We start from the raw sequence: 27,599 nt of genomic DNA, 5'->3' as shown, positions 1-27,599 counted from the left end.
CCCCACAGAAATTTTTTCCATGGTACGCATCGTCAATCCCCGCAAAGCCATCCCCGCTCACCTACTGAGTTCACACCACACTCGGTCCCCTTCAAGCATGTCCCACCCAGGTGCAATCTCATTCCCCATCCCTGAGAAGGAACATGGGCTGCTGGAAATGGAGCAAGGCCAGGCAGGCCCCCGGGGGGAGCCCTGGTACAGAAGCCAGCCCCACAGCAGCGGCAAGGAGGACCAGTACGGTCAACCCCACTGCTCAGTGTGTCCAGCCAGGTTTGGCTCTGCAGCTCCTCCATCACGATGGCGGGACCACGGTAGTGCTGAACTTCAGTGCATAGGGGCCACAATGCAACTCTCTCGATTTTGGCCCCATGGATCTCTCCATCATGATGCTTTCAGCAATCTCTGTCATAAAGGAGGGGCCACACTTGTCTGGGCAGTGGGGCGGCCAGCCCTGCTCCTCCTTGCCACTGTCAATGGTACGCATCACGTGTAACATGTGTATGGCTACATATATACCACTGCACCCTTCAGGAATAAAAATTGTGTCTGGCTCCTTCCCACGCTAGAACAGAACGTTCTAAGCATCATTGTTCCTTTCTCAAGAGTGGAAGGAAAAAGACAGGAAGTAGAGTGGCTAAAGCTGATAGGTCTTTTGCAAGAGGGGAGCCATGAAGTAAAATAACTCAAAGACGTGCCTGTGGGGGTATGTCTACGCTTAGCTGGAGGTGCAAATTCCAGCTTAAGGATACATACCGCATACTATCTCCAATCAAGCTAGTGCACTAAAAATAGATTGTAGGTATGGCAGTGTGAGCAGACGGCCACCCCAAGTACACACCTAGCATCTTGGATAGCTACATACTCGAAGTGGCTAGTCCCTTTTGCCACTTGCACCATTGCACCTACACTATTTTTAGCACAACAGCTTGATCAGATCTAGCATGTGTATGTCTCCTTGCACCAGAATTTACACCTCCAGCTCAAAGTGTATACATATCTTAAGAGGAGCGGAAGGAGAAGCAAAGAGCAGAGCAGCAAGAGCTGCTAGTGATTTCCCTACATGAATGATGTAAAGGTCTAGAAAGCATGACCTATAAGGGAAGATTGAAAAAAATTGGGTTTGTTTAGTCTGGAGAAGAGAAGACTGAGGGAGTACATGGTAAGAGTTTTCAAGTACATAAAAGGTTGTTACAAGGATGTGGAGGGTGAAAAATTGTTCTCGTTAACCTTTGAGGACAGGACAAGAAGCAATGGGCTTAAATTGCAGCAATGGAGGTTGAGATTGGATATTAGGAAAATCTTCCTAACCATTAGGGTAGTTAAACACTGGAACAAATTGCTTAGGGAGGTTGTGGAATCTCTGTAATTGGAGGTTTTTAAGAACAGGTTAGACAAACATCTGTCAAGAATGGTCTTGTTATTATGTAGTCCTGCCTTGAGAGCAGGGGACTGGACTAGATGATGGATTGAGGTCCCTACACTTCTGTGATTCTGTGGAGGAACGAGAATCAGCAGCTAAGTGTCCAATGACCACTTGTGCACCTAGGAGAAAAGCAATAGCAGCACAAGAAAAAAAAAGAGGCCTGCAAAGAGATGAAGCCTAGGCGCCAAAACTCTTTTGCATGAGGTGAAAGGAGTGAAGGTATGTCAATGTAAGTTAAATATATGTGGGTTTGGCAGCCACAGGGGCATACATTTTTTCATCCAATCTTTACTATGCCTCATACAGGCAGGATTTGAAACATTTTTCCCCACACCTATTCACCTGAGGACTATTCACCTTTTTAAAAACAGCTATTAAATAAGTCATGCATAATGAAGTTATGCTACAGAAGCACATATTTTATATTGCAAATATGCTAAATTTTCACTTTCTATAACAAACAGTATTTTCCTTGCATTCTTAGTCACATACTAATTATTTTGGCTTGATTTTCAAGTCACATTTTATTGGATTTTTTTAAGTGCATTTAATTGCTGCCTTTTTATATTGCAGCAGGAAGGCTACAAAAAGCTACCATCATTTGCTTTGTACCAGAATCTTAAATCATTTGTGTTTTATCAGCATCAATTAAGCCTACCTCCAAGCCACAAAAAGTCATTTACAGACCGCAGAAGTTCCACAGCCATATGATAATGTACCAAGGAATCTTGTAACATCCCAGCTTGTAGACACAGATCACCAACATGTTTCCGCATCCGACCTTGACAACGTTTCTTATAATGTCTGAAATATAAAAGATAGTGTATAGTTACTCCCACAATACCTCCATCCTATGAGCTGAGAAAGCATCGAGTTACGTAAATAGAGAGGGAAGAATAAAAACAAGTATCACTGAGACATTAAACATGGCTGTGATGTTATTGACGTGAACTGTGACCATGTAGATCATTGTTGCAACCAAGGTCCTATAGTTGCACCAAATCTTGTACAAAGGAGGTCAAGTAAGGCGTCTATAGAAAGGTTGTAATTCGCTGTTTTATGCTGTCTGTAAGTCTGTATCATTTTTGTATTTGACGTTACGAATATTGGCTATGTACTTGTATCTCAATGTGTTTGATTTTAAGTAGCCTCAGTGAAGCATTTGGTCAGCTTCTTGAGAAAGGACTATTCTCAGTAAGTGCCCAATCAAGAAACACTTAACTGACAATGGACTTTGGGAGATGCCAATCCACATCTGAGCTTTCTTGGAATGTTCAAACTAACATGTAAACAATGGCATCGGCCTGCAAAAAGCTGAATCATTCATGGACATGTGACTTGCCCAGGTGGCTACAAACTCCATCTTGTTGCAGTGACTTTGCACAGAAGAACAAAGGGGTTTCTGCCCATAAGAGAGAATATAAAAGGCCCTGGAAGCCTCTCCATTTTGTCTTCAGCTGGCTCAAGAGACGGCCTCTCCACCCCAAAGAGATGCCTGGAAAAAAAAAACTGGGACAAAGGACTATAACTAAGGGGGTGTGAGTGACTGCTGGACCCACATAAACCACAACGTTAGTCTGAAAAGGATTGGGCCCAGACTAGGAAGGAGTCTAGTCTGTGAAAGAAGCTTATTGGGACATCTTGAGGGTGAGATTTTCCTGTATTCAGTTTATTACTGTATTAGGCTTAGACTTGCGTGTTTTGTTTTATTTTGTTTGGTAACTTACTTTGTTCTGTCTGTTGTTACTTGGAACCACTTATATCCTACTTTTTATACTTAATAAGCAAAAGTGATTTTATTAATTAACCCAGAGTAAGTAATTAATACCTGGGGGAGCAAACAGCTATGCATACCCCTCTATCAGTGTTATAGAGGGTGGACAATTTATGAGTTTACCCTGTATAAGCTAAATACAGAGTAAAACGGATTTATGTGGAGTTTGGATCCCATTGGGAGCTGGGTCTGGGTGCTAGATACAGGAGCACTTGCTAAGCTGTTTTCAGTTAAGTCTGCAGCTTTGAGGGGCATGGTTCAGATGCTGGGTCTGTGTTGGAACAGACTGGCGTGTCTGGCTCAAAAAGGCAGGGTTCTGGAGGCCCAAACTGGCAGAGAAAACGGGCTCAGAGGTAGTCTCAGCACATCAGGTGACAGTCCCAAGGGGATCTCTATGACCGAACCCATCACAATGGCAATCCATCCTTTATCACTGAGCAAACAGCCCAACATCAACTATAACCAGTGTATTGGGCAAAATGAAAAATAAAGACCAAACACCCTCAAGAAATATTGATGAGATATATAGACAACATATATTCTGAATATATAGCACTGCTGTACATAGATTAAACTGAAAGCCTTCCTTTCAGAGAATAATTTTACTTGTAAATTATGAAATATATAGAGAAAAATGCTAATAGAAATAGGCAGATCATTCTTTTCATGTTCTATTAATTAAATATTTGCTCTGTAGAACTAACAGCCTGTTAAAATAGCACACAACTAATTTTTTTCCTGTGAGGGGATGGATTATCTATGGATCTGTTGAAAACCTAAGCATCTTCCCACTTTTACTCTCGGGGACCAACATTGCCACCATCATTTCAGCCAAGAGCTGAATGGGATTCTCTTCAAAGCCCACCTATACCACTAAGTAAAAGATCAGCTAGAAAAATAGCTATAGAACACCACAAGGCATTCAGTCCCCATCTCTCTCCCCAACCACCCAAGTAAGGAAACTACAAGGAACAAGGCAGCTTGTGGAAAATTTTAAACTAAATAGATGCTTCAATAGAGTTAATTATTAGAAAAGTAACTAATCTGGATAATGGATTCTTGATGTAGTATTGATGCTAGCCTTCCTTAACCAGAATTTCTCAGAAAGAAGTAGGAGAATGGAACAGATGCAAAGTAACAAATATATACTTCCCCCTCTGGACTCCTCATGCTTCAAGACGGGAGACAAATCATTCACTATCTCCGAAGAGACTTCTCCTCTCAAGGTATGTCTACACTCCAATAAAAACCTGTGGCTGGCCTGTGTCAGCAGACTCAGGCTTGGACTGTGGGACTGTTTTACTGCAGTGTAGACTTGCAGGCTTGGGCTGGACCCTATGAAGTGCGAGGTTTCCCAGAACTTGGGCTCCAGCCCAAGCCCGGAAATCTACACTTCAGTCAAACACCCTAGAGCCCAAGACCTGCAAGCCCGAGTCAGTTGGCACGGGCCAGCCACAGATGTCTAGCTGCAGTGTAGACATACCCTCAGAGCCCCTCAGCAAATCTCCACACATTCTGCTCTGCCTTCAAGCACACACCTAAGTATTCTATAGACTGAAAATATTTGCACCACCAGTCATTAAGCTTTTTTTCATTTGAAAGATTGAATAAAACTGTCACTCATCTACATTAATTTTGTAAGGACACACAAATCCTAGTGCTGTAACATTAGAGATTCTTCCAATAGGAGTATATTATTCAGATACATTTCTCAGTGTTTCTAGTATCTTCTCTCCAAGGTTAAATTTCTCCAAGTTATTTAAGTCTTTCCTCTTCTTCCATGACCATGTCTTACTGAGCAGCAGGGTGGATTTGATTTAGTCAGGAAGACTCGATTTAATCATAGATTTCTACATAAAAGTGCGTTCTTGTTGGTTGTTATAATCTTAATACATATTCTTCACAACTCAGAGATAGATGTAGGTTTCATTTTTAGAAGGTACAAACTATACATTTTTAAACAGTGATTTATTTTGAAAACTTTTCAGATTAGTTTTACAGCTATATCAGAAAATGAATGATTGGTTATTTCATTTACCAAAGGGTAATTGAAGCAGATATTTATGAAGTCATTGAGAGGTGAACTATCTCCAATTCAACAGGTTAGTGATTAATATTTGGAAGATTTTCTTGCATGCTGTATTAGGAGGAGAACATCGCCAGAAAGACATTTAAATTGTTTTATTTAACTAAAACAACAACATTATGTATTCTGGATTTTTTTCTTCAACAGCAAACATAATATTTTAACAAAACAAGCATATTAATTTTTGAATGTATTAAACATTCACGTTTTTTAAAACCAGGTTTTTGTTAAAATTGTTTTTAACTAAAATAGTTAAATGAAATATTTTTAAAAAACAAAAATTAAATCGACTATGTCAGCCAGGTCAACATGAGAAACTTAAAATATTGGCTACTGCAGCTAACTCAGTTGTCTTCACCTTCATTTTCCTGATTGTTCATAATCTGGAAAAGAAAAACAAGCTTTCCTGCTTTTTCAGGTCCCAAACGATTTCTCAATTTGGAATGAATTAGTCCAAAGGAAGAAAATATTCTTTCTACACCGGCAGAAGACGCTACTGATGTTAAAAGTGAGATTATCACTTCAACAGTCTCTGAATCCAAGTGCTTAAGTGACTTCCACCAGTTCACCGGTGTGACTTTCTTTAAAACATCATCAGCAAACATATTTCTTGAATGGTTCTTATTCCCAAACTGGGTATCTTACGGCCTGCTGCCATTATAGGTTCTCTCTTCTAGTGAGAGAATGGTATGGTAGATCTCAAATCAACAAAGGCTACACTAAGAAAGACCTCAAGACTTCTGGACTATGCTACTCAAACAGTTTCACTGTTGTTTCTACTGTCTGTCCCTCCCTTCTCACATTTATCTCCAGACTTCTTCTCCTTGTCCCGATCTATTCCGCCCCCAACAATCTTCTATTCATTGAATGTTTTGAAACTTTGCACTTTTAGAGAGAGGTAAGGGATTAACTCTGTGTACACAAATTTGCAGAGGGACAATAGGGTTGAGGTCTTATTTCTCACCTCTATATATTTATTTATTTTAAAACATTTTTGCTGTTAACAAGCATGTTATCTCTGGAGAGACAAATACAGTTTGAGAACTGCAAAACTAAGCATCTCTGATGGTATCTTCTAGACTGAGCACTGAGTCCCATTGGGTAGATAGAAAGATTAACCTACATAATCTATACCAGGGGTCGGCAACGTTCGGCATGTGGCTCGCCAGGGTAAGCAACCTGGCGGGCCGGGCCAGTTTTATTTACCTGCTGACGCGGCAGGTTCGGCCGATCACGGCCCCCACTGGCTGCGGTTCGCCGTCCCGGGTGAATGGGGGCGGCGAGAAGCCGCGGCCAGCACATCGCTCGCCCGCGCCGCTTCTCGCCGCCCCCATTGGCCCGGGACGGCGAACCGCGGCCAGTGGGGGCCACGATCGGCCGAACCTGCCGCGTCAGCAGGTAAATAAAACTGGCCCGGCCCGCCAGGGTGCTTACCCTGGCGAGCCGCGTGCCGAACGTTGCCGACCCCTGATCTATACAGAAGCACCTGGAACCCCATAAGATCGGGTCCCTAATCAATGAACTATTGGAACTCCTTTACAAAACTTTTCTTAAACATTACATGAATATATTGTCTCATACTATAGAATTAGAATTTATAATCCCTATTCCATGATGAGATATCTTTGACCTATAATGTATCTTTAGATAGGGTTTTTCCTCAAAAAGCATTTTATCAAAAAAAATTCGATTTAAATAAAAATCTTTTTGTTTTTAAATCATTGATTTTTATCTATCCTGCTGAGCAGCTATTTTTGGATGCCTCCTACTTCTCCATTTTCAGTGCCAGCAGAGATTTATTTTACACTTTCTGATCTGTGAACAGCCTTTCTTGAAAACTCATCAGCTGTTCCTGATTCCTTCCATTTTTCAGACCCGTTAATCTTTGTCATATCCTTCACAGTGCTCCAATTTTCTTCCACACTGGTGGATTTAATATATTCTCCCATTCCATATTGCGTTTTCTCCGACAATTATATAGGCATGTTGAAATTATTAATGTTTATACAGCACTATGAAATCTTTGATGATCCATATAAATGTTTCCCCAAACCATCAAACTTGTAGGTCTGGCCTTCTCTTCCCTGAAGACCACTCTTTTATTTAACAACTAAATGATATAACCATCAACCCCAGGGTCAGTTAATTGAGACTATACAAATTGATCTCCTTTCATATAAATAATCCAACCTTACCATCTAAATATTAAATAGGAACAAAGTTTTCATTTCAGAATCCAATTTAAGTTAGCTAAGATTTACAGTATATATATGGACTAACCCTAAAGCAGAGATTCTCAAACTGTGTTCCACGGACTACCAGTGGTCCGCAAGCTCCATTCAGGTGCTCTGTGGATAGTTCCCTCTAAGGCAGTGCTTCTCAAAGTTGGGCCGCCGCTTGTTCAGGGAAAGCCCCTAGAGGTCTGGGCCGGTTTGTTTACCTGCCGCATCCGCAGGTTCAGCTGGTAGTGGCTCTCACTGGCCGTGGTTTGCCGCTCCAGGCCAATGGGGGCTGCGGGAAGGGCGGCCAGCACACCCCTCGGCCCGCGCCGCTTCCCGCAGCCCCCATTGGCCTCTCCAATCATCAATCATCTGAAATGCCCCTCATATACAATCACATCGGATCCATGATTGGGGTGATGAGAGGGACAAGTAGTGGGTCTGAATCCAAGGACCTTTCCCACTTTGTCCCACAGCTGTCAAGGAAACCGCAGCACTTGCATTACCCTTTTTAGATTTCCATTAAAGTTATACTTTATAAAGATGGCTGAAACAAAAGGAAACAGCAAGAAAATTCTGAGTGAAAGCTAAGGCTGCATCTCACTATGAGGTGCAAGACTATGTCAAGTTTTAACCAGATTTCAGCACAGGTTCCGAATTTTTTGGATTCTGTGGAAATATGTCTCATTTTAATATTTAGTATTGTCTGCTGTGATATAAACAAATTATAATCGGGATTGAGAGCAGAGCAGAAGAGAGATTAGAAGAATTTTGCTAGTACCCATATTTTTGGACTAAAAATGTAAGATTATCTAATCATTGCTATTTTAGATTTGTTTGTAATATCTATATAAATTGAACAGTGAAATGGGAAACTATCATGCCTTTCTACAAAAGCTATATTTCTATTAGAGGAAATAACACTCCAACCTATTTCTACCTCAATAACACAGTCCTTAGAATTAAGGACACTTGGCATTACTTTTTCTTTCAAATTATGATCTGTAGTTTCTCTTAATTAGAAAGTTTACTTTTTAATTCATTTTCATCCTAGTACTTCTCTCCCATATTAACCAATATATCAAGTTGTCATGACCAATAATATGACAATAGTTTCTTTTGAAATGTTGGTGTTACAGCCAAGAATCCAAGCTTTCGGTGAATTTGAAGAATAGACAAAATATCTTTTAACCGAGAATTATATTAAAGCTACATTTCACAAAAGATGCAAATTCTCAGTTTAAAGCAAAATGCTAGCAATCAATGGTTTAGCAGGAATTGTTTAAAAATAAAGATGTGTGAATTTAAAAAGACACCAAGTAGAAATCAAAAATGCAGTTAATTGCAATGGATAGTTGCATTGTATAGTTCCATAGACATACGTTTTTATGAAAACGGAAAAGCAAAGTAAGTCGATTCTGATTACTGCTGTCTGGACTACGTTAAGCAGACTCATTTTCACTTGTTTTATAAGTCTGATGCAAAAAATAATAAAATTTAGCTTCACTGGATATTACTATTTGTTTGCTCATTTGTTTCTTTGCTTTCAAAGATTATACATGAAATTAAATAAAGAGCAAGTGATTCACTCAGTGCATAGCAATATTAGTTCTGCCTTTAAAATAATAAATGCTGCCCAAAAACCATGAAAAAGTATTTTAAATAAATGTACTATACCCTATCAGAAAGATCAGAAGATGGTCACAATAACTAATATTTTCCAGCTTGATATTTAGCTCTTAAAATCACTTTTCATGAATATATCTTGAAGTTCTTTACAAAAGAGGCAAGTATCACTACCCCCAATTTACAGACTGAGAAACTGAAGCAGAGAGGTGAAGTTAGTTGCCCAAAGTCACCCAGCCAGTCATTGGCAGCAGCAGCAGTAGAACCAGGTCTGCAGAGTCAAAGTCTAGTGCCCTATCAACTGGTTCACACTCCCTCCCCAAGATATACTCAGCTGCATTAGGAAATTATTTACATTGTGGATATTTGGTTTTATATATTCAACATGTAAATACATCAATTTCCTACAGCAAAGCCTAGGTATCAATAAATGCTGTTCATATATAGTAACAGACATCCCCAATAAAAACACCTATTTTAAAACAACAATGAATTACAGATAAAGTTGTTTATGAAGAACTAAGTTATTCAAGTGAACAATTTTTATCGTGGTTACAATAATGTGCAGTTTTTCCAACTTGTGCTTTAATATTATACAAATGTCTCTGCCAAGTCAAAAGGTGAACATTCATGTAAACAAGATCCACCCTCAACACACAGATGATAAAACTTAATTCACCAGATGCTTGGGGGTTTTGTCTGGATTTATTTTTTAAAGTCACCCGGCTACAAAAAGGGTCAATAAAAACATTAATTCAGAACTAGACTGAAAAAATGCTGGTCTGTAATCAAATGCATAATACTATATTTATTGCAAAAAAATTAAAAATCACTTTTTTGGTGATTTCCTCCAATGTACAGTCATGAAATAAATTATTTGTCCCAGCTACTGATGCTATGAGGCCCAAGATGAAGAAATTGGTGCAAAATTTTACAATATAATAAGGAGGTTATACTTTGGGGGGGGGGGGAGGGACGCATTGGTTGGTTGATCATGAGTCACCAGGGTTCTGGTTCCCTGTGGTCTAAGCCAATCCCCACACAGTGACAGGGGTTAGAAGTCATTTTCTACACTCTCTCAGAGGGAGTGGCATGAGCAGAGAGCCATTGTACTTGCTTGCTCTTCCTTTTCCCCATAAGGCAATCCAAGATTTTTGATGGACAGTGACTGCTGAAGACACCAGATGAAAAAGCACCCCATCCCCCAAAAATACTGGCAAGTGGTAGCAAGTCCACTAATCCTATCCCAAACCATAAAGGGTGTTGTCACTTACAGGACTACATGGTCTTATGGGATACCCCATAGCTTCACATAACCATTCAAAACCTGAATCTTTGAAGGTTCCCACTCACTAGAGTTACATGTGGTTGACTACTGTGAGGCTGGCTTACAATGTGCTTTCAAATATAGTTCCATCTTTATGCAGTAGCTCCTATGTTTTTAAGGAACAAAATCCTCTTAAGTAGTAAGAATCAGTATTGTTTTGGGAGCACTGTGGAGTGCTGGTGGAAAACAGACTGCTTGTCTGCTACCATACTAAAACAATTACCACTAACAGCCACCATAATGCCTTCATCAAACTTGCTTACCTTGTTCTGGGTGTCCACATTTCTGGTTTAACATCAAGCACCTCATCAGCTGGCATGTGCAGGACACAATACATACCTCTGTACCACTTCTGGGAATAGAAGCAGAAGGCAGAGTCCTGGCCACTTCCATCCCCACCTGATCTCATGTACATATAGATTGCAGCCATGCATTTGACTTTATATGCATTGCACTGTTCCTCCCCTATTTTACTGTCTCCAGCTAAAATTGCCCAAGGTGACTGCCATAATTACGTGCAAAATTCAGAATGGGCAAAAGTGTTAAATCGTTAAATTTCAAACTAGAAGTAAATTTCATCACAAACCATTTAGCAAAAAGTTTGGAGGAGTTTCGGATTCTTCAAAGTGTCAGAAAACAAAACTGAAGGTTCAAAAACCATGCAAAATGAATTGGCAAAGTTTTCATGCAAAATGCTGCAAAAAAAATCCCACCAAATTCAATCAATTCCCAATTCTGGTTAGCATGCATAACAACAAATATCACTGTTCATAACATTATTGAGCCTTTAAAAATCCAGCTACAGCATTTAATTTCCATCACTGACAAAATGTTTGAATTTTGAAAACAAACACACGCAGTAGCTTCATAGCTTTGAGTTTACAAAATAAAGCAGCTTCCAGAGGTCAGCAGCCATCTCAGCAAATTGTGTGTGTTCTACGAAAAAAATTCCAGCATTGCCACCAAACAGAATTGCCATATGCTAAAAGAAGTGAACCCATGATAATAACGGTCCAGCGGTAATTCTTAGTTGTACGGGAAAACAAACATATACAAGCAACACTCAACTATGTAATGAAGACAGAATGGAAAGGCAGCACATGAAAACTAACTCATTTTAAATATAATCTATCACAGCCTACCTTTTCAGACCCAACAACAAACTCACAGGGCAGTATGAGAGGGGAAAAAAAGAAAAAGAAAGAAAGGAACAAAACAAAAATTAGAAATATACAAGAACAGAAAAAAATTAAATAGCCACGTATACGTGTACTCAGATTTCACACAGTTTGACAAAGAGCAATGAACAAATCCCACCTACTATATGTTAACATTAGAAAAGCAATACATCTATATAGAATCTTGCTCTCTCATCACCCAAATACAATGTTAAGTAGATGTCTTATCAGTTCAAAATCAACAATGTAATTGTGCCCATACTAACATCTGAGTTGATGTGAATAACTTAAACATTAAAATAATCTGGGCCCAACAGACTAGAAATACTAGCTATTCTTTTTTTAAAAATTGAAAACAGGGAAAACCTAGAAAAAGTTATCAAATAGCGCTGTCTGAAATGGTCAAGGAGGGAGTGACTTCAACAGAAATGGTCTCATATGAAGACTTGAAAACAGTCAGAGTACTACACACAATCAGTAACACACCAGATAGAGAACATGAAACTTGTCTATAACGTAGCATGCTGAGGCACCACCATAGTAGCTCTGAGTATGCACCTTCCCTGATATCCTAAGGTTGAAAAGCCTTTTGTTTCTTCATAAGGATACACAATCCCACCTGCTTTGTCCAGTGGGAATTCCTGGCTAGTCAACAGGTGGTTCTATCATAAATGCATCAGATCCCAGAAGTTTTTAACAACTGGCTCTTTCCTGTTCAGAGTAGCTACATCTTTTGCCACTACCAGATTCTTGGACCCTGAAGTCCAGGCATTTTGGAGATATGGTTTCAGGCCTGAAACCATAGGGAATGCTATTTCCTGTCTACATCTTAACCGTCTGACGAAGTGGGTATTCACCCACGAAAGCTTATGCTCCAATACATCTGTTAGTCTATAAGGTGCCACAGGACTCTTTGTTGATCTTACCCTTAGGCTCCAACCCTGCTGAGTCCTACACATGTGCTTATCTTTATGCATTGTGAGTAGTCCCCACTCATGTCAAGTCTTGACAGGACCAATGCCTTAATGCTCCTACTCATCCCCTCCTCTTGGCTATTCCAGTCCACTTTAAGATCATTTACCTGCTTTGATTTCTGCTTCTCTTCATTGACCAGTCAGGAACATACATAAAATACATTGTTTCTATAGTGCTTTCCATATGAAAACTTTAAAGTACCTTACAAACATTAATGAATTAAGCCTCAACAGCCCTATGACCTAAGGAAATATTATCCCCATTCTACAGATGAGGAAACCGAAGTACAGTGGGATTAACTGATTTGCTCAGGATCACATGCTGGCAGGCTATGCCAGGAACTGAACCAAGGTCTGACTCCCAGTCCTACGCCTTGTAATCAACAAGATCATCTTTCTTTCCACCGCTTCCTACTTCTCATTTAAGCTAATTCTCCAACACAAATACTGTAATTAGGCTTAAAAGGATTAGATTTTAATCAGTAAATGTCACTAAACATCGATTTTACCATACACACAAACCGATGAAAAAAATATTTCCATCGATCATCTAAATTTATAAATAGGCAAACTAAGAAAAAGACTGCTTGAGAAATATCAGCGTATGACTTAAGGATATTTACTTTGTATATTTTGACATGATGTTAACAATCTGTGTTTTAACAGCTATAAAGCTAATTTTTTGAATCTCGATGTCTGTCAAATAATTTGACTCCCCCACAACTTCCCAACTATGAAAATTTTAAATTGATAATTTTTAGTCTTTTATTTTTATCAAATTTTATCCATTGAAATTATTTTAAAAAAAAATCAAATTCTGCCAAGCCTATTTGTAATGTTCCCTTGATATCACCACTCTCAGTATAGAACCTGGGAAACAGTATCATCTACCAGGTACACAAGTAAGCTGCCAGAAGAGAGAGAGATCTCAAATCCACCTTCCTCTCAACAGCATCTAGCGTCTCTGGACTACAAAGCATGAAAACGACTCATACCCTAGTTTAGAAGCGCTGCATTTAGGCAGCCAGTTTGGTTACAATCATCCACCTCAGAAGCGAATATTACTTCTTGATAATAATGTGACCCTTATTAGCTGGGTGAAACATGACTGCACTGATCCTAGCCATCTAATCCTAGTCACCAGGTTAGTGTGGTCCAAGCTCATAATGCACAGCGTTTGGCAGGAAGTACACTAGCCTGAAAGGATATTAATTGAATTGAGAGGTTTAAAATGTTTTCAGTTGAACGTACTTAGGCATTATGGTATGACCAAAAATTACCCTGGCATGTTTCATCCTGGTGATGTGTACCTCACTAATTTCAGTTGAGATATTTTCTATGTTGACATACTTACCCGGCTCATTTGGTATGGGATATATCTCTAGCCTTCAGATGAGTTGGCCTCTGTAATGGATTATCAACTGTAATTGCAAGTTTAAGAGTTGCAGGGAAAAGATATACTTCCCACAGATTAAACAACAATCTGTGACCAAATGATCAGAGGTCCACTGAGATCAAATCCCTCTGTGCAATATTTGGTAGTATTCTAATATAGTTATTTGCATCAAGGCAGGGCAATATTCAGGCCTTAGCAGCAGCTATAAACTATATGAAGCAAGAACGCCTCATTGTCTCCATAAAAAAAGAGATGAGAGTGGAGAAAAGGAGTTCTAACTTGGGGGAAGAAAAACCCCAACCACTGTAAAGGGGCCATCTTTGCCTCCCACATCAGTTTGTAGCAGCTGGAAGTACTGAAGAGCATCTTATGGTTTGTTCCACCGTCCCAATAAAGTTAGTCTTTTCTTTCATCATTTAAACTCATCATGTCCACCATGATGTGTGCATACCCTCAAGCAAAGAAAAATATCTTTCCCTATACGTTTTAAAAAATGATAAAGTTGCAATGTATGGCTTTAAACAATGATTTCCATTTGACCAGTGAATTATAGGCACTATACAACAGAACATGCTACATTATAGACACGTTTTATTGTGAGCTAAATAGTGAGAAGAAACTGGACTAGCATTTCACCTTTGAAGATCTATTTTCAAATACTCTGACTCAAAAGTGTAAATTAATGTTATGGTCTCACTCCAGTTCAAACATAGGTGATAGTCCTGAGTTTTTGTAAAGTAGCCTACAAGAGCTGCAATATTGCAGGGTAGGTTCAAAGTGCTTTGGAAGACCTGTGCAAAGAAGCCCACAAAGGGTATACTTATTACATCATTTCTGGATCAAGACAGGACTGTTAGTCTTTCACTTTCACAAGCAGTGAAAGAATAAAAAGGCACCAAATGCCTTTATCTTACTTAAATATAAACAAGAATTTACGAGGCGGGGGGGGAGAGTTCCAATCGGAAGGGGCATAAGAAAGTGACCACAGATCCCAACTATTCAATATATCTTATTTTGCTAAAATATTACCCAAAATGCTAATCTGAACAGAAAATTTTAAACACCTTTCCATGGGCAATTTAAATATAATCCAGATGTTTTACAACAGAATCAAAAATGCCAGCGCAAAATAACACTGAACAAAAAAAATTGGAAGTTATGGTTTATCAAGTCTTTCTGGTGTAATTTTTAAATTGAAGATTTATGATAGAGATTGGAATACTTACTTTCTTCTTAACGACAGGGTGATGCTAAGTGCAGAAACACTGTGGTTAAAAGATACCCAATGCTTGAACCAATTTAAAAGCTATTGAGGTACAGTAACTCCTCACTTAACATTGTAGTTATTTTCCTGAAAAATGCTACTTTAAGCAAAATGATGTCAAGCGTATCCAATTTCCCCATAAGAATTAATGTAAATGGGGGGGTGGGGGGGTGTTAGATTCCAGGGAACTTTTTTCGCCACACAAAAGACATTATACACATATACAGTATAAGTTTTAAATAATTTTAAACAAAATTTAATACTGTACTCACCAATGATGATTGTGAAGCTTGGTTGAGGTAGGGGCGTAGTGGGGTTGGGACACGGCAGCTTGCCCCGCTCCGCCCACCCAGCGCTCCTGCCAGGGAGCAGGGTTGGGGGGAGCTTGCCCCACTGCACCCAGTGTTCTAGCTGGGGAGCGGGAGTGTGGCGTGGGGTCTTGCCCCGTTCCACCCGCCCGGCGCTCCTGCCGGGGAGCCGGGTCGGGGGCTTGCCCGCTTCCCGGCTGGAATGCCAGGCGGGTAGAGTGGGGTAAGCCCCCCACGCCCAGACCCAGCTCCCTGCCTGGAACACCAGGCAGAGCTAACCAAACAACCTTATAATGGAAAACTGTGCAACTTTAAATGAGTATGTTCTCTAATATATCAGAAACCTAATAATGAAACAATGTTAACCGGGACGACTTTAAGTGCGGAGTTAATATATTACATCAAGTTCAGCATGGCAGTAGGAGCACCTAAAATACTACTAAAACTGTAAGCCAATGTGTCCAAAGCATATACTACACCAGAGTTGGGGTGGAAGGTCCCATTGGCAACTTGGCAAGAACAACAACTATTTCGCTTTTAAGCGTACGTAACAAATGAAAACTAAATGCAACAATGCACATCTGCTTGGATCTACACCTTTTTGTGACAAAAAAAAAATTTGCACTGATTGCTGTTTGTGTTCCCTACCATTTTAGAATTTCACGGGTCACATTTGGCCCTGGGACTGCACTATAATCACCTCTAGTAAATAACCATTTTGGCGTAACACCTTTAACTTTTGGAAACAAATATTCCATTACATTATACACAGCGTAAAGGGGCTCAGCTAATGTCACTTTATTCTAAAGCTATGTAACGACACAAATACTGTTGAAAGCTTTTAGACAATACTCCTAAAGAAGTTGCTTTATTTTATTCAAAAATAGGAATTCTGTTGCCCTGACCTTGTGGCACCTTCACCCCAGACCAACAGTCTTCAGCAGAGTAATGCACGGTCTATATAGGTTTGTCTACCTTACAGAATTTTACTACCTGTACACAGTATGAAGAATGGAGTTACATGACTATATTGACCATGACAAATCACATTCAGGATCATAAACCCTTCTAGGACCAGCCAGAAAGCTGAGGGAGATGCAAAGTAACTAAGCAGCAGACACACACACACCCTTGGCAGCAACCTGTAGCATGTACACCAGAGTAGATTTAGTGGTGGGCTACAAATTTAATCAGACCCCTAATAGCACAATGTTGATTTAACCGAGGGAGCCCCTGAACAGCTAAAGTACCTTGTTAAGAGTTTCAGCACTCTCCCCTTCCCCAGCAGCTGGAAGTTAGCATCTCATTTGGGTTTTGCCCCGAGCAGTGAAACACCCAAGATCTTTCACACCTGTCTCTGGCTAGCTGGTTTATTTCTCTAGCTCAGGGGTCGGCAACCTCTGGCACGCGGCTCGCCAAGGTAAGCACCCTGGCGGGCTGGGCCAGTTTATTTACCTGCTGATGCGGCAGGTTCGGCCAATCGCGGCCCCCACTGGCCGCGGTTCACCGTCCCAGGCCAATAGGGGGGTCGGGAAGCCGCGGCCAGCACATCCCTATTGGCCTGGGACGGCGAACCGCGGCCAGTGGTTGCCGACCCCTGCTCTAGCTAATAGGTGTCTAGTAAAACTTCCAAACCCTATGTCTGGAAGGCATGGATAGAGATGGCTGGGAAATATTGATGGGATGTTAGAAATGTACAGTATAGAGAAAGGTTTCTGGGCGGGGGTGGAAGAAGAAATAAAGGAATAGTAAGAAAATATGAGAATAGAAAAACAGAACACAAAGTAAGAAAGGAAAAGAGATAAGAGGAGGGAAAGAGAGGAAACGAACACTGAAGACAATTCACAAAGATAGATCATGGTTCTATTATAGGAATGCAAAAGAAGTGGAGGGAAGACAGTAAGGACAGGAAGATATAGGACAAAAGAAAGGGATGTTGTAAGTAGGGTTAGTCAGATACTACACAGCAAAATATGTAAAATTAATTTTACTACAGTTTATTGATCAATTTAATTAATTTGTAATATTCATCCAGTTCTATAGCTAGTCAAATTTCCATTCAGCAAAAATATAAGTAGAGGTAGAATCTAAGAACATAAGACCTATTCAATTATTTTTAATAAACTATTTGACAAGGCCTACAAATTAAATTTAAAAATATTAATAGAAAGTTAATTAACAAGGTAATAAAATTAAATATAGTCTACTAGTAAATAAAGTAAGTTCCCTTACATTACAGAAGATATGGCCTTGAGGTAGAGGTGGTGTTGGTGCCACAGGCATTTCTTTACCAGGGCTAATAGGCTTAGTCCTTGAGCTAGCATCAGATAAATTTTTCAAGCCCTGTTAGGTTGTAAATAAGCTACTTACCTACTATCAGTGTCCAGCCCTACAAAGTCCTTTTTTTCAAAAGGGACACACAGAAGTGGGATCTTGTCACCAGATTTATCAGTGGCCCTGTCAAGACGTTTGGATTCCAGTACAATGAAGAGAGATTCAATAAAATCTTCTATTCTCTTCTCCACAGTTTCACACTCATCGTAACTAGGATAAAATGCCACATCTGTGCGGGGCTGCTCTGCAACCTCTCCTTGAAGCCCAAAGACAAACAATCGGGAATCATAGAGTGTAGGACCATATATTTCCTTCTGAAGGTGGAATTTTTCAAAAGTTTGGGGCCAATCCTTTGCAGAGGAACAGTCTGTTATGATTATGAGCCCCACAACTTTCCGATGAGTCTGAAAATCTCCCCATTCATTGTTTTCTGGAGGGTAGTGATGTCTATAGCGAATATATAGCACGCGCTGGGAGTCACGGACATTAATCTGACTCACGGTTGAAATTCGTTTGTAGATCCTAAAAAAGTTTTCTTCAGGGACAATCCCAACTGGCTGGACCACAACCAGGAGAGTTTGATGGTCCTCAGCACACTGCATGTAGTCAGGAACACTCATTTTGCATCAATTATAGTCTAATAAAAAGAAAAAATATTAATTACTTTCACAGCATCAGAGGAGTGTATGGCACTTAAAAAAAAAAAAAAGTAAGGTCCCTCCCCTAACGAGTCTGCACCTTGAGGGCTCAACCCTAAAACCCTCTGTCACACAAAGCAGAGCTAAAACCCCCGTTCAGAAATAAAAATCCATAAATAAGATGCGGCTAAAGCATAACTTATGCACTTTGTTGCTATCCTTGTCCCTCTTATACCTCCCTTGCCTGGTTTGTTACCCCTTAATGGGTTACCGGTATGTTTAATTAGAGCCTAATCTTGCAAACACTTATGCACATGCTTGACATTAAGCATATGAGTAGTTCCATTGACTACACAGAGATTACTCACATAAAACAAGGCATTTGCATTAATGATTGCAGGCTCTGGGCCTAAATTAGTAAGTGTTATCTATGCAAGTTCTACCATTGGCAACAATTACATGCATTATTCAAAACTGTTTTCCATTCCATAAGCTACCATGCTAGTTGGTTGAAGGAGCAAAGACTGTCAAGAAGATAGGAGTAGAGATCAGCTATGGACAATATTAAACAAATTTTTAACTCAACTTCAAGAATGACAAAAATACATGCAGAAATATTTCAAAAAGCAGACTTTCCTAAAATGCTGTCTCTGCTGCAAAAGAATGGCACTACCTAAACATGTTTTGCATTTCCCCCATTCCCCCATTACAGTTTTATATTTCTGAGGAAATAAACGAAAGAACTGTAGAGAAAGGGACAAAGGTAAAGGAAAAAAGGGTAAAGGATCGGTCATGTGTTACAAATGGCTCCTGGGGGTTGAAAAAGAATCATATCCAGTACCGTCAACCTTCTTTCCAAAGAGGGAATCTTACTGTTTATTATACAACAAGATATAATCAGAGTTTATTAGACATTTCAACATAGGTAAAAGTAAGATAAATTAACCTAGGGCAATAAAAAAAAAAGTTGGTATCCTGACGGAGTACCTCCTTTACAAGTTTCATTCCAACATAATTTGAAATGGTAAAGATACTAAAACCTGCAAAATAGTTTAATAATGGAAACTCTAACCCTAATAATACTCGCCGTCTGACATGATTTTATTTCTGTCTGTCCATATTTTATGCCACACACATTTTCTGTTATCTGAGCGCTGGCTGACTCCAATAGGAACTTTAATGCTGAACACTTCCAGATCCCATATGTATGTTACAAACTCTCTCAAAGTGATTCCAGACACTGCTGTTTTACCACCACATCACTACAAATTAAACTACCACTATAGCAGGGACCATACTCTGCTTTACTTTCCTCTTTCTACTAATTCTGCAGCAATCTTATGCTATCTATTGCCAAAGATAAACTGAACACACAAAAGGGGTAATCTTAGTAACATGCTGGTGCAGCCATTGCACTGTTTTAAAAAAATTAACATAAAAAAAAAGACTTAAGAGCTCACAAAGAAAGCAAAGCAATGTAGAAATTAAGAGGCAAGATTGGTTTCCATCAACTTCTGAGTAGGAAGATTATAACCATTCAAGAATTCATAAAGTTTAAATAAGACCTTCCCTTTTGAAGCTATGAGGGCTAAAATGCCCCATAAATTTATTTACAAAGCAAATCCTACATAACATTTTTAATATCAAATTTATGTAACAGTATCCTTAAGACATGTTGAAACACTGCAATAATTAAAGAGAAATACTGATTTTATATTTAATATTCATATTACTTGCCCCCACCAGGATTAGAGCCCCATTGGGCTAAGTACCATTGAAACACATACAAAGACACAGGCCTGGCCTAAAAAGCTTACAAGTGACAAAGTCAAGCAAAAAGAGAAGCAGTGATCATGTATGTATAGAACAATTAAAAAGATGTGCACTACTGTAACAGTGTGCAGGAGAACCCACGTACATCACAAAGACTATTCTAGAACTCAAACATTACATTTTAGCTTTGATATTTTATTCAACTACTGAAAGCCCATGCTGTCACACAAGGGTAGCAGTTAGGCCAAGTAATCCACCACATGTGCAGTCTCCCTCAGACAACCAATGAGGCTATTGCATGCAAGTTTGCTGTAGAGCAGTGTTTCCCAAACTCGGGACGCCGCTTGTGTAGGGAAAGCCCCTGTCGGGCTGGGCCGGTTTGTTTACCTGCTGCGTCCACAGGTCCGGCCGATCGCGGCTCCCTGCTCCAGACCAATGGGAGCTGCTGGAAGTGGCGTGGGCCGAGGGATGTGCTGGCCGCCGCTTCCAGCAGCTCCCATTGGCCTGGAGCGGCAAACCGCGGCCAATGGGAGCCACGATCGGCCGGACCTGCAGATGCGGCAGGTAAACAAACCGGCCCGGCCCGACAGGGGCTTTCCCTACACAAGCGGCATCCCAAATTCGGGAAACACTGCTGTAGAGTAAGGTGATGACTGACTGAGTTAGCTGAAGAAACAGATTGACAGAGCCAGAAGGGTACCCAGAAGTCACCTACTACAGGACAGGCCCAACAAAGAAAGTAACAGAACACCGCTAGCCATCACCTACAGCCCCCAACTAAAACCTCTCCAGCGCATCATCAAGAATCTACAACCTATCCTGAAGGACGATCCCTCACTCTCACAGACCTTGGGAGACAGGCCAGTCCTCGCTTACAGACAGCCTCACAACCTGAAGCAAATACTCACCAGCAACTACACACCACACAACAAAAACACTAACCCAGGAACCAATCCCTGTAACAAACCCTGTTGCCAACTCTGTCTGCATAACTATTCAAGGGACAACATCACACGATCTAATCACATCAGCCACACCATCAGGGGCTCATTCACTTGCACATCTACCAATGTGATATATGCCATCATGTACCACAATGCCCCTCTGCCATGTACGTTGGCCAAACGGGACAGTCTCTACGCAAAAGAATAAATGGACACAAATCAGACGTCAAGAATTATAACATTCAAAAACCAGTAGAACACTTCAATCTCCCTGGATACTCAATAACAGACTTAAAAGTGGCAATTCTTCAACAACGAAAACTTCAAAAACAGACTGCAACAAGAACCTGCAGAACTGAAATTAATTTGCAAATTGGACACCATCAAATTAGGCCTGAATAAAGACTGGGAGTGGATGGGCGACTACAAAAACTAATTTCTCCCTGCTGATACTCACACCTTCTTGTCAACTGTTTGAAATGGGCCACCTTGATTACACTGGCCTCATTAGCACTACAAAAGTGATTTTTCCTCCCTTGGTATTCACCCCTTCTTGTCAACTGTTGAAAATAGCCCACTTCCACCTTAATTGAATTGGCTCGTTAGCACTGACCCCCCATTTGGTAAGGCAACTCCCATCTTTTCATGTGCTGTGTATTTATACCTGCCTACTGTATTTTCCACTCCATGAATCTGATGAAGTGGGTTTTAGCCCACAAAAGCTTATGCCCAAATAAATTTGTTAGTCTCTAAGGTGCCTCAAGGACTCCTCGTTGTTTTTTAGTTAGCTCTGATCTCATAATTGTCTATGACACTTGGCCTGGAATATATGCATGCCTCAATGCAGCTGTACAGTGCACAAGTTCTCAAAATGACTGAACTTAAAAATTGGACAGTAACAGACCACGAACCCCAATGATGATTGAACCTGGTGATATTCTAAACAAAGAGCTCTCAACCATATTTGTAGCCATTTCCATTGCTTCACATTGATTCAGAGACACTGTAGGCTTCAGAGTGAGTTGCAATCCTGAAACTTATCATATAGATTGCAAAGTTTCCAGTCAACACATCTTACAAACAATAACATTGTTTAGAGAGCTGTGCCTTTAGAGACTACAGTTATGTTATAGTAAAAATTCATTTGGGTGAAAAAGTGGAAAATTACTGCCCTCTAACTTTAATCTAGTTACTTCTGCAACACTCTGGGTTTGTTTCTTTGTTTCTCAGGGGGGAAGAGGAGTTAACTTGGTCACCACTAAACTCAATTCTTTATCCTGAAAGGTGCTCAGCATCTCTTGACAAACTAAGCACCCACAAAAGGAGATGACGATCTAAAGCACCTCACAAGTTCATGCCCTAAAAATTTGAAGAGGGGGCAAGTGGAGGGGAGACTCATGCTCACAAATGATGTAGGAGCCTGAAGTAGTGCCCACAGCAATTATTTTCAATTATTATATATGATATGATCTAGAGGAGGGGTCGGCAGCCTTTCACAAATGGTGTGCTGAGTCTTCATTTATTCACTCTAATTTAAGGTTTCGCGTGCCAGTAATACATTTTAACATTTTTAGAAGGTCTCTTTCTATAAGTCTATAATATATAACTAAACTATTGTTTTATGTAAAGTAAATAAGGTTTTTAAAATGTTTAAGAAGTTTAATTTAAAATTAAAAGGCAGAGCCCCCTGGACGGGTGGCCAGGACCCGGGCAGTGTGAGTGCCACTGAAAATCAGCTCGCGTGCCATAGGTTGCCTACCCCTGATCTAGAGGTCTATAAAATCATGAATGGTGTTGAAAAAGTGAACAGAGAAGTGTCATTTACCCTTTCCTATAATACAAAAATCAGGGGTCACCCTATTAAATTAATAGGCAGCAGATTTAATTTAAAAAAGAGGAAGAACTTTTTCATACTATGCACAATTAACCTGTGGAACTCATTGCCATGGGACGTTGTGATGTCAAAAGTTTAACTGGGTTCACAAAGGAACTAGGTAAGTTCATGGAGGATAGGTCTATCAATGGCTATTAGCCAAGGTAGTCAGGAATACAACCAGATGCTCAGAGCAACCCTAAACCTCTAACTGCCAGAAGCCAGGAGGGAAAGATAGGGATGGACCTCTCCAAATTTGCCTTGCTCTGTACACTCTCCATGAAGTTCCGGTACTGTTGACTGCTAGAGACAAGATACTGGGCTAGATAGACCATTTGTCTGACCTAGTATGGCAATTCTTATTCCAAATCCAGGTAGGACCTGAGGTTGCAACCACAATACACGCTGGAGGGGAAAAAAAATATTTGTATTTTTACTTTATACAACGCCCAAATGTGTGCTAGGTAGTTTGAAAAACTACTTTCTGATGTTAAGTTTATGTACTCAAGCAAATTATTCTATTCTGAGAAAGTTATACTGGCTCCCTGTTAAATATGCATTAAAATCATTATGTGAGGTCAGCTTATCTTAACTGCCACCGGACAGCACTAATAATGTTCCTTATCACAGTATATCCACATACAGAGCAGAGTTTTAAGGGCTTGTTGCACTTAAAACACTATACCTGTGCCACTGTAGCACTTCAGTGAAGACACTACCTACGTTGACAGGAGGGCTTCTACCATCCATGTAGATAATCCACCTTCCCGAGAGGCAGCAATTAGGTTGACGGGAAAATTTTCCCATGGACCTAGCACCATCTACACTGGTGGTTAGGTTGGTTTAACCTCATCGTTCAGGGGTGTGGGTTTTTCATACCCCTGAGCGACATAGTTATACCAATCTAATTTCCTAGTGTAGACCATACCAAAGACCCTGGTATAGTATTCCTCGTTTGACAACTAAGCCTGGTCTATGCTAGGAATTTACACTGGTATAGCTACATTTGTAAGGAGTGTGAAAAATACACACCCGAGAGATGTAGCTATATAGACCTAACGCCCGGTGCAGACAGCCATTGGTCTCCTGTCAGAGTAGACAGTGTCTACACTGAAGCGCTACAGCTTACCTTAGATTTGCCATTCCTTCTCTGTGATGCACCTTGTAGAACCATTTATCACTGTGCAAACTGGGTGTAAAACATTTCCAAATCAGAATGACAGCATTTTACACCTACTTTGCACAGTGATAAATGGTCCCACAAGGTGCAGAACAGCAGTGATTTAGACGCAGGAGCCATTTGACCTTTATGATAGTTTATACATTTTATTACGTGGGCAAGACAGCTTATTACTTTTTCCTTTTTACTTAAACATTTCAACTTCTCTCTCGGCTGACTGTCTAACATTGACAGTGTTGTTCTTGTTGAGTTATAAGTGAAGGCAGTTCAAATCATGCAGAAGTTGTCATCCACCTGTGAGTTTTTAGAAGAGGGGCCAGGGCAAGCTAATAACAGATAACATGCAGCTCAAGAGTGGAAATGGTGTAGGAAAGGATGGTTTGTTTGTTTATTCTACAAACCAGTACTCAAACTAAGTTTAAAGCAACTGTCAGGCTGGGCAGGGCAGGGGGGTTTCCTTGAGTTATTCAGTCTGGGAAATGTTTACATCTGTAGTTTAGTTTTCACCCTTTATGCTCTTTACTTCCTACATTTGCCCCCAGCTTGGGCAACAAAATAGACTGGCTAATTTCACTTTTTCCACAGTGGCTCAGATTCAGGAGGGACTACAGCTGTCAGACAAACCCCAGGGGACCAGAACCACTGCTGTCCAGGGGGCAGGGAAACTATGGTGAGGGTAGTGGGGGGACAATGAAAGCTCCACAGGAAGTAACTGAGGGCAGGACAAGGAGGGGCAATGGGAAGAGGGGTACAGTGCATGAAAGGGGAGGGCACCAGGGAAAGGGCAGGCTGCTTAAGTTGGGAGAAGGGGGCACCCAAGAAAGGACAGGGGTTCTGGTTAGGAGGGACTCCAAGGAACGGGGCACCAAGGGTGGGGGAGCACCAGGGAAAGGGTAGGGAGCACGGCTGGTGGGAAGAGGGGGACAGGGCACCGAGGAAGTGAGAGCAGCAGGAAAAGGGCATGAGGGAGCAGTGGACAGCACACCAAGGAAGGGGGGTAGCAGGGAAAGGGCAAATGATGCAGTTGGGGGGGACCCAGGGGACTGGGCACCAAGGAGGCACAAGGAAAAGGGCAGGGGCCCTGGTTGGCAGGGAGCAGGGTGCCAAGGAAGGGGGCCAGCAGGAACCCCGGTAGGGGGGCACACCAGGAAAAGGCAGGGGACAGGGCGCAGATGAAGAGGGCAGCAGGAAAAGGGTAGAGGTCCCGGTTGTGGGGGACCCCGGGGGACAGGGCACTGAGGAAGGGGGCAGCAGGAAAAGGGCAAGGGCCGGGGGGACCCTGGGGGACAGGGCGCTGAGGAAGGGGGCAGCAGAAAAAGGGCAAGGGCCCGGTTAGAGGGGGGACCCCGGGGGACAGGGCACTGAGGAAGGGGGCAGCAGGAAAAGGGTAGAGGTCCCGGTTGTGGGGGACAGGACTCCCCAGATATGAACGGAGGGCAGCTGCCGCTTGGCGCCCCCAGCAGAAGCCCACCCAGGCGCACACCCCCCTCTAACAGTCCCGTCCACACTCACAGCGCAGCCTCCGCCGCAGGACCCGGCGTCAATTCAAATCCCCCCGCCCGGGATGGGAAGGGAGAGGGCGGCTGCTTCCTGGGAGGGAGGGGGTGGGTAACGCGACGCGGGTCGAGGACACTCACAGCCCCACCAGGAACCGACTCCGCCTCCTCCTCCAGCCCGGCTCACAGAAATGGGGGAGGAGCGGAACTGACGCCAACGGCAGCCCAGAGCCTCGACCTGCCCAGGAGAGCGGCAACACGGCGCATGCGCCTGCCGGCCCCGAGTCTTTCGCTGGCTTCCCCGTGCCGTTGCTCCTGAGAACGAGGCTACTGGCAAGGCGCGGGGAGGGTAGGCGGTGTGAGAGCCATCCAAGGGGCTGAGAGAGGTGGGCGGGGTTACTGGGGGGCTGAGAGAGGTGGGCGGGGTTACTGAGGGGCTGAGAGAGAGGCTGCTGTGTTGCTGGGTTACCTTGGTGGTTTGGCTGGAGAGAGCAGTTGAGACTGATGGGTTGTACTTCCAGTGGTGGTTGTTCTTTGTGTCCTGAGCCCTAGGAGCCCCAGTAAACAGACCAGGAACCCACTGTGCGGGGTGTTGTACAGACACAAAACAAAGACAGTCCCTGCTTCAAAGAGCTTACATGGGAGTTACCATGGGCCACGGATGAAGCTTCCCCTTGGGGAAACTAGTCTCTGGCCCCAGCTCTTCCAGCCGGCCCGAGACCACGCCCATGCTCCCTGCTCTCAGCCCCCCATGGCCCCAGCCAGGCTGAGAGCTGGGTCTCGGCCCTGGCTGGAGCTCTGATCCCAGAGTCCCTCCCCCATTTTGCCCACAGCCCCTTCCCCTATACAGCCCCAGCCCCATTCCACCCCTTCCCCTGCCCTCATTCCTTCTTCACTTTGCCTCTTCCCCCTGAGGTCCTGTCCCCTGTTAGGCTTGCTCCTTCGTCCCCCTCCCACCACCAGCAGCCCTGAGACTGGAAAAGCTCTGTAACGGTGCCACTGCGGGGCTGAGGTGGGGGGAGATTTTTCCATGGGCCCCAAATCCACCACTGCCCTCTCCTGATGGCACGAGGTTTGAGGAGGCTTAGCCTCCATTATGCACTGTCCATGGGGCTTTTGAAAATCCCACATCTAACTACTGTTTAAACTCTGACCCCCTTGCTCCTTTCTTAGCTGTGCCCACTTTCCATTCAGCCACATTTACTTTCTCTCTGACTGTACCCCTTGCTCCCCACATGAGAAAATTGTATTTAAGGGACATATACTTACAGTAAAATAGCTGGTGTGACTAAGGGAAGGCTGTTAATGAAAAGAGATATCACTTCATACTGTAATTCCAGTAGGTGTCAGAGGTACAGGCCAACGTATGCAAGCTTAGGCTGAATGGGAGATGACCAAAGAAAACCCAGCAGTTTCAGGAAGAAGTGCGGATGATGCAGTACATAACTATTTAAATATTTATCAACAGTGGAAGTCATTGGGCCAGAGAGAGAAAGTGTGGGAATGACTCTGTAGCCTGGTGCCTAGGGCACCCACCTGACAGGTGGGAGACCTAGGGTCCAATCATTCTTTTTAATTATTTATCCACAGTGGAACAGCTTCAAAAGGAGCTGAGGTAAGTCAGGAAGACTTGGTATAAAACGTCACTTGCTAGTTGAACTCGAGAGCCATGAACAGAGGCAGCCAAATGGCTAATCGCTCCCTGGTGTTGAGGAGCGGACCTGAGCTGAGCTAAGCATGGAAGTCTTGGTATAAAAAGTCACTTGGTAAGTGAACTTGAGAGCCT

General features: G+C 42.0%; 1 protein-coding gene across 1 annotated transcript in view; it reads right to left on the bottom strand.

Annotated features, from left to right (window-relative positions):
- TRAPPC9 (trafficking protein particle complex subunit 9) overlaps window positions 1-25,970 on the bottom strand; it is an 839,327-nt gene extending 813,357 nt beyond the window's left edge. The window contains exons 1-3 of the mRNA XM_065398766.1: window positions 25,830-25,970; window positions 17,946-18,546; window positions 2,082-2,227 (exon numbers count right to left, since the gene is read on the bottom strand). Of these exons, the coding sequence (XP_065254838.1) occupies window positions 2,082-2,227; window positions 17,946-18,529 (730 nt within the window). The 5' untranslated portion in view covers window positions 18,530-18,546; window positions 25,830-25,970. The remainder of the gene's footprint in view (window positions 1-2,081; window positions 2,228-17,945; window positions 18,547-25,829) is intronic.
- Window positions 25,971-27,599: the final 1,629 nt, after the last annotated feature.

This window comes from Emys orbicularis, chromosome 2 (assembly GCF_028017835.1).
Source record: "Emys orbicularis isolate rEmyOrb1 chromosome 2, rEmyOrb1.hap1, whole genome shotgun sequence".
Lineage (NCBI taxonomy): Eukaryota > Metazoa > Chordata > Testudines > Emydidae > Emys > Emys orbicularis.
This window is presented reverse-complemented; position numbering and strand designations above follow the sequence as displayed.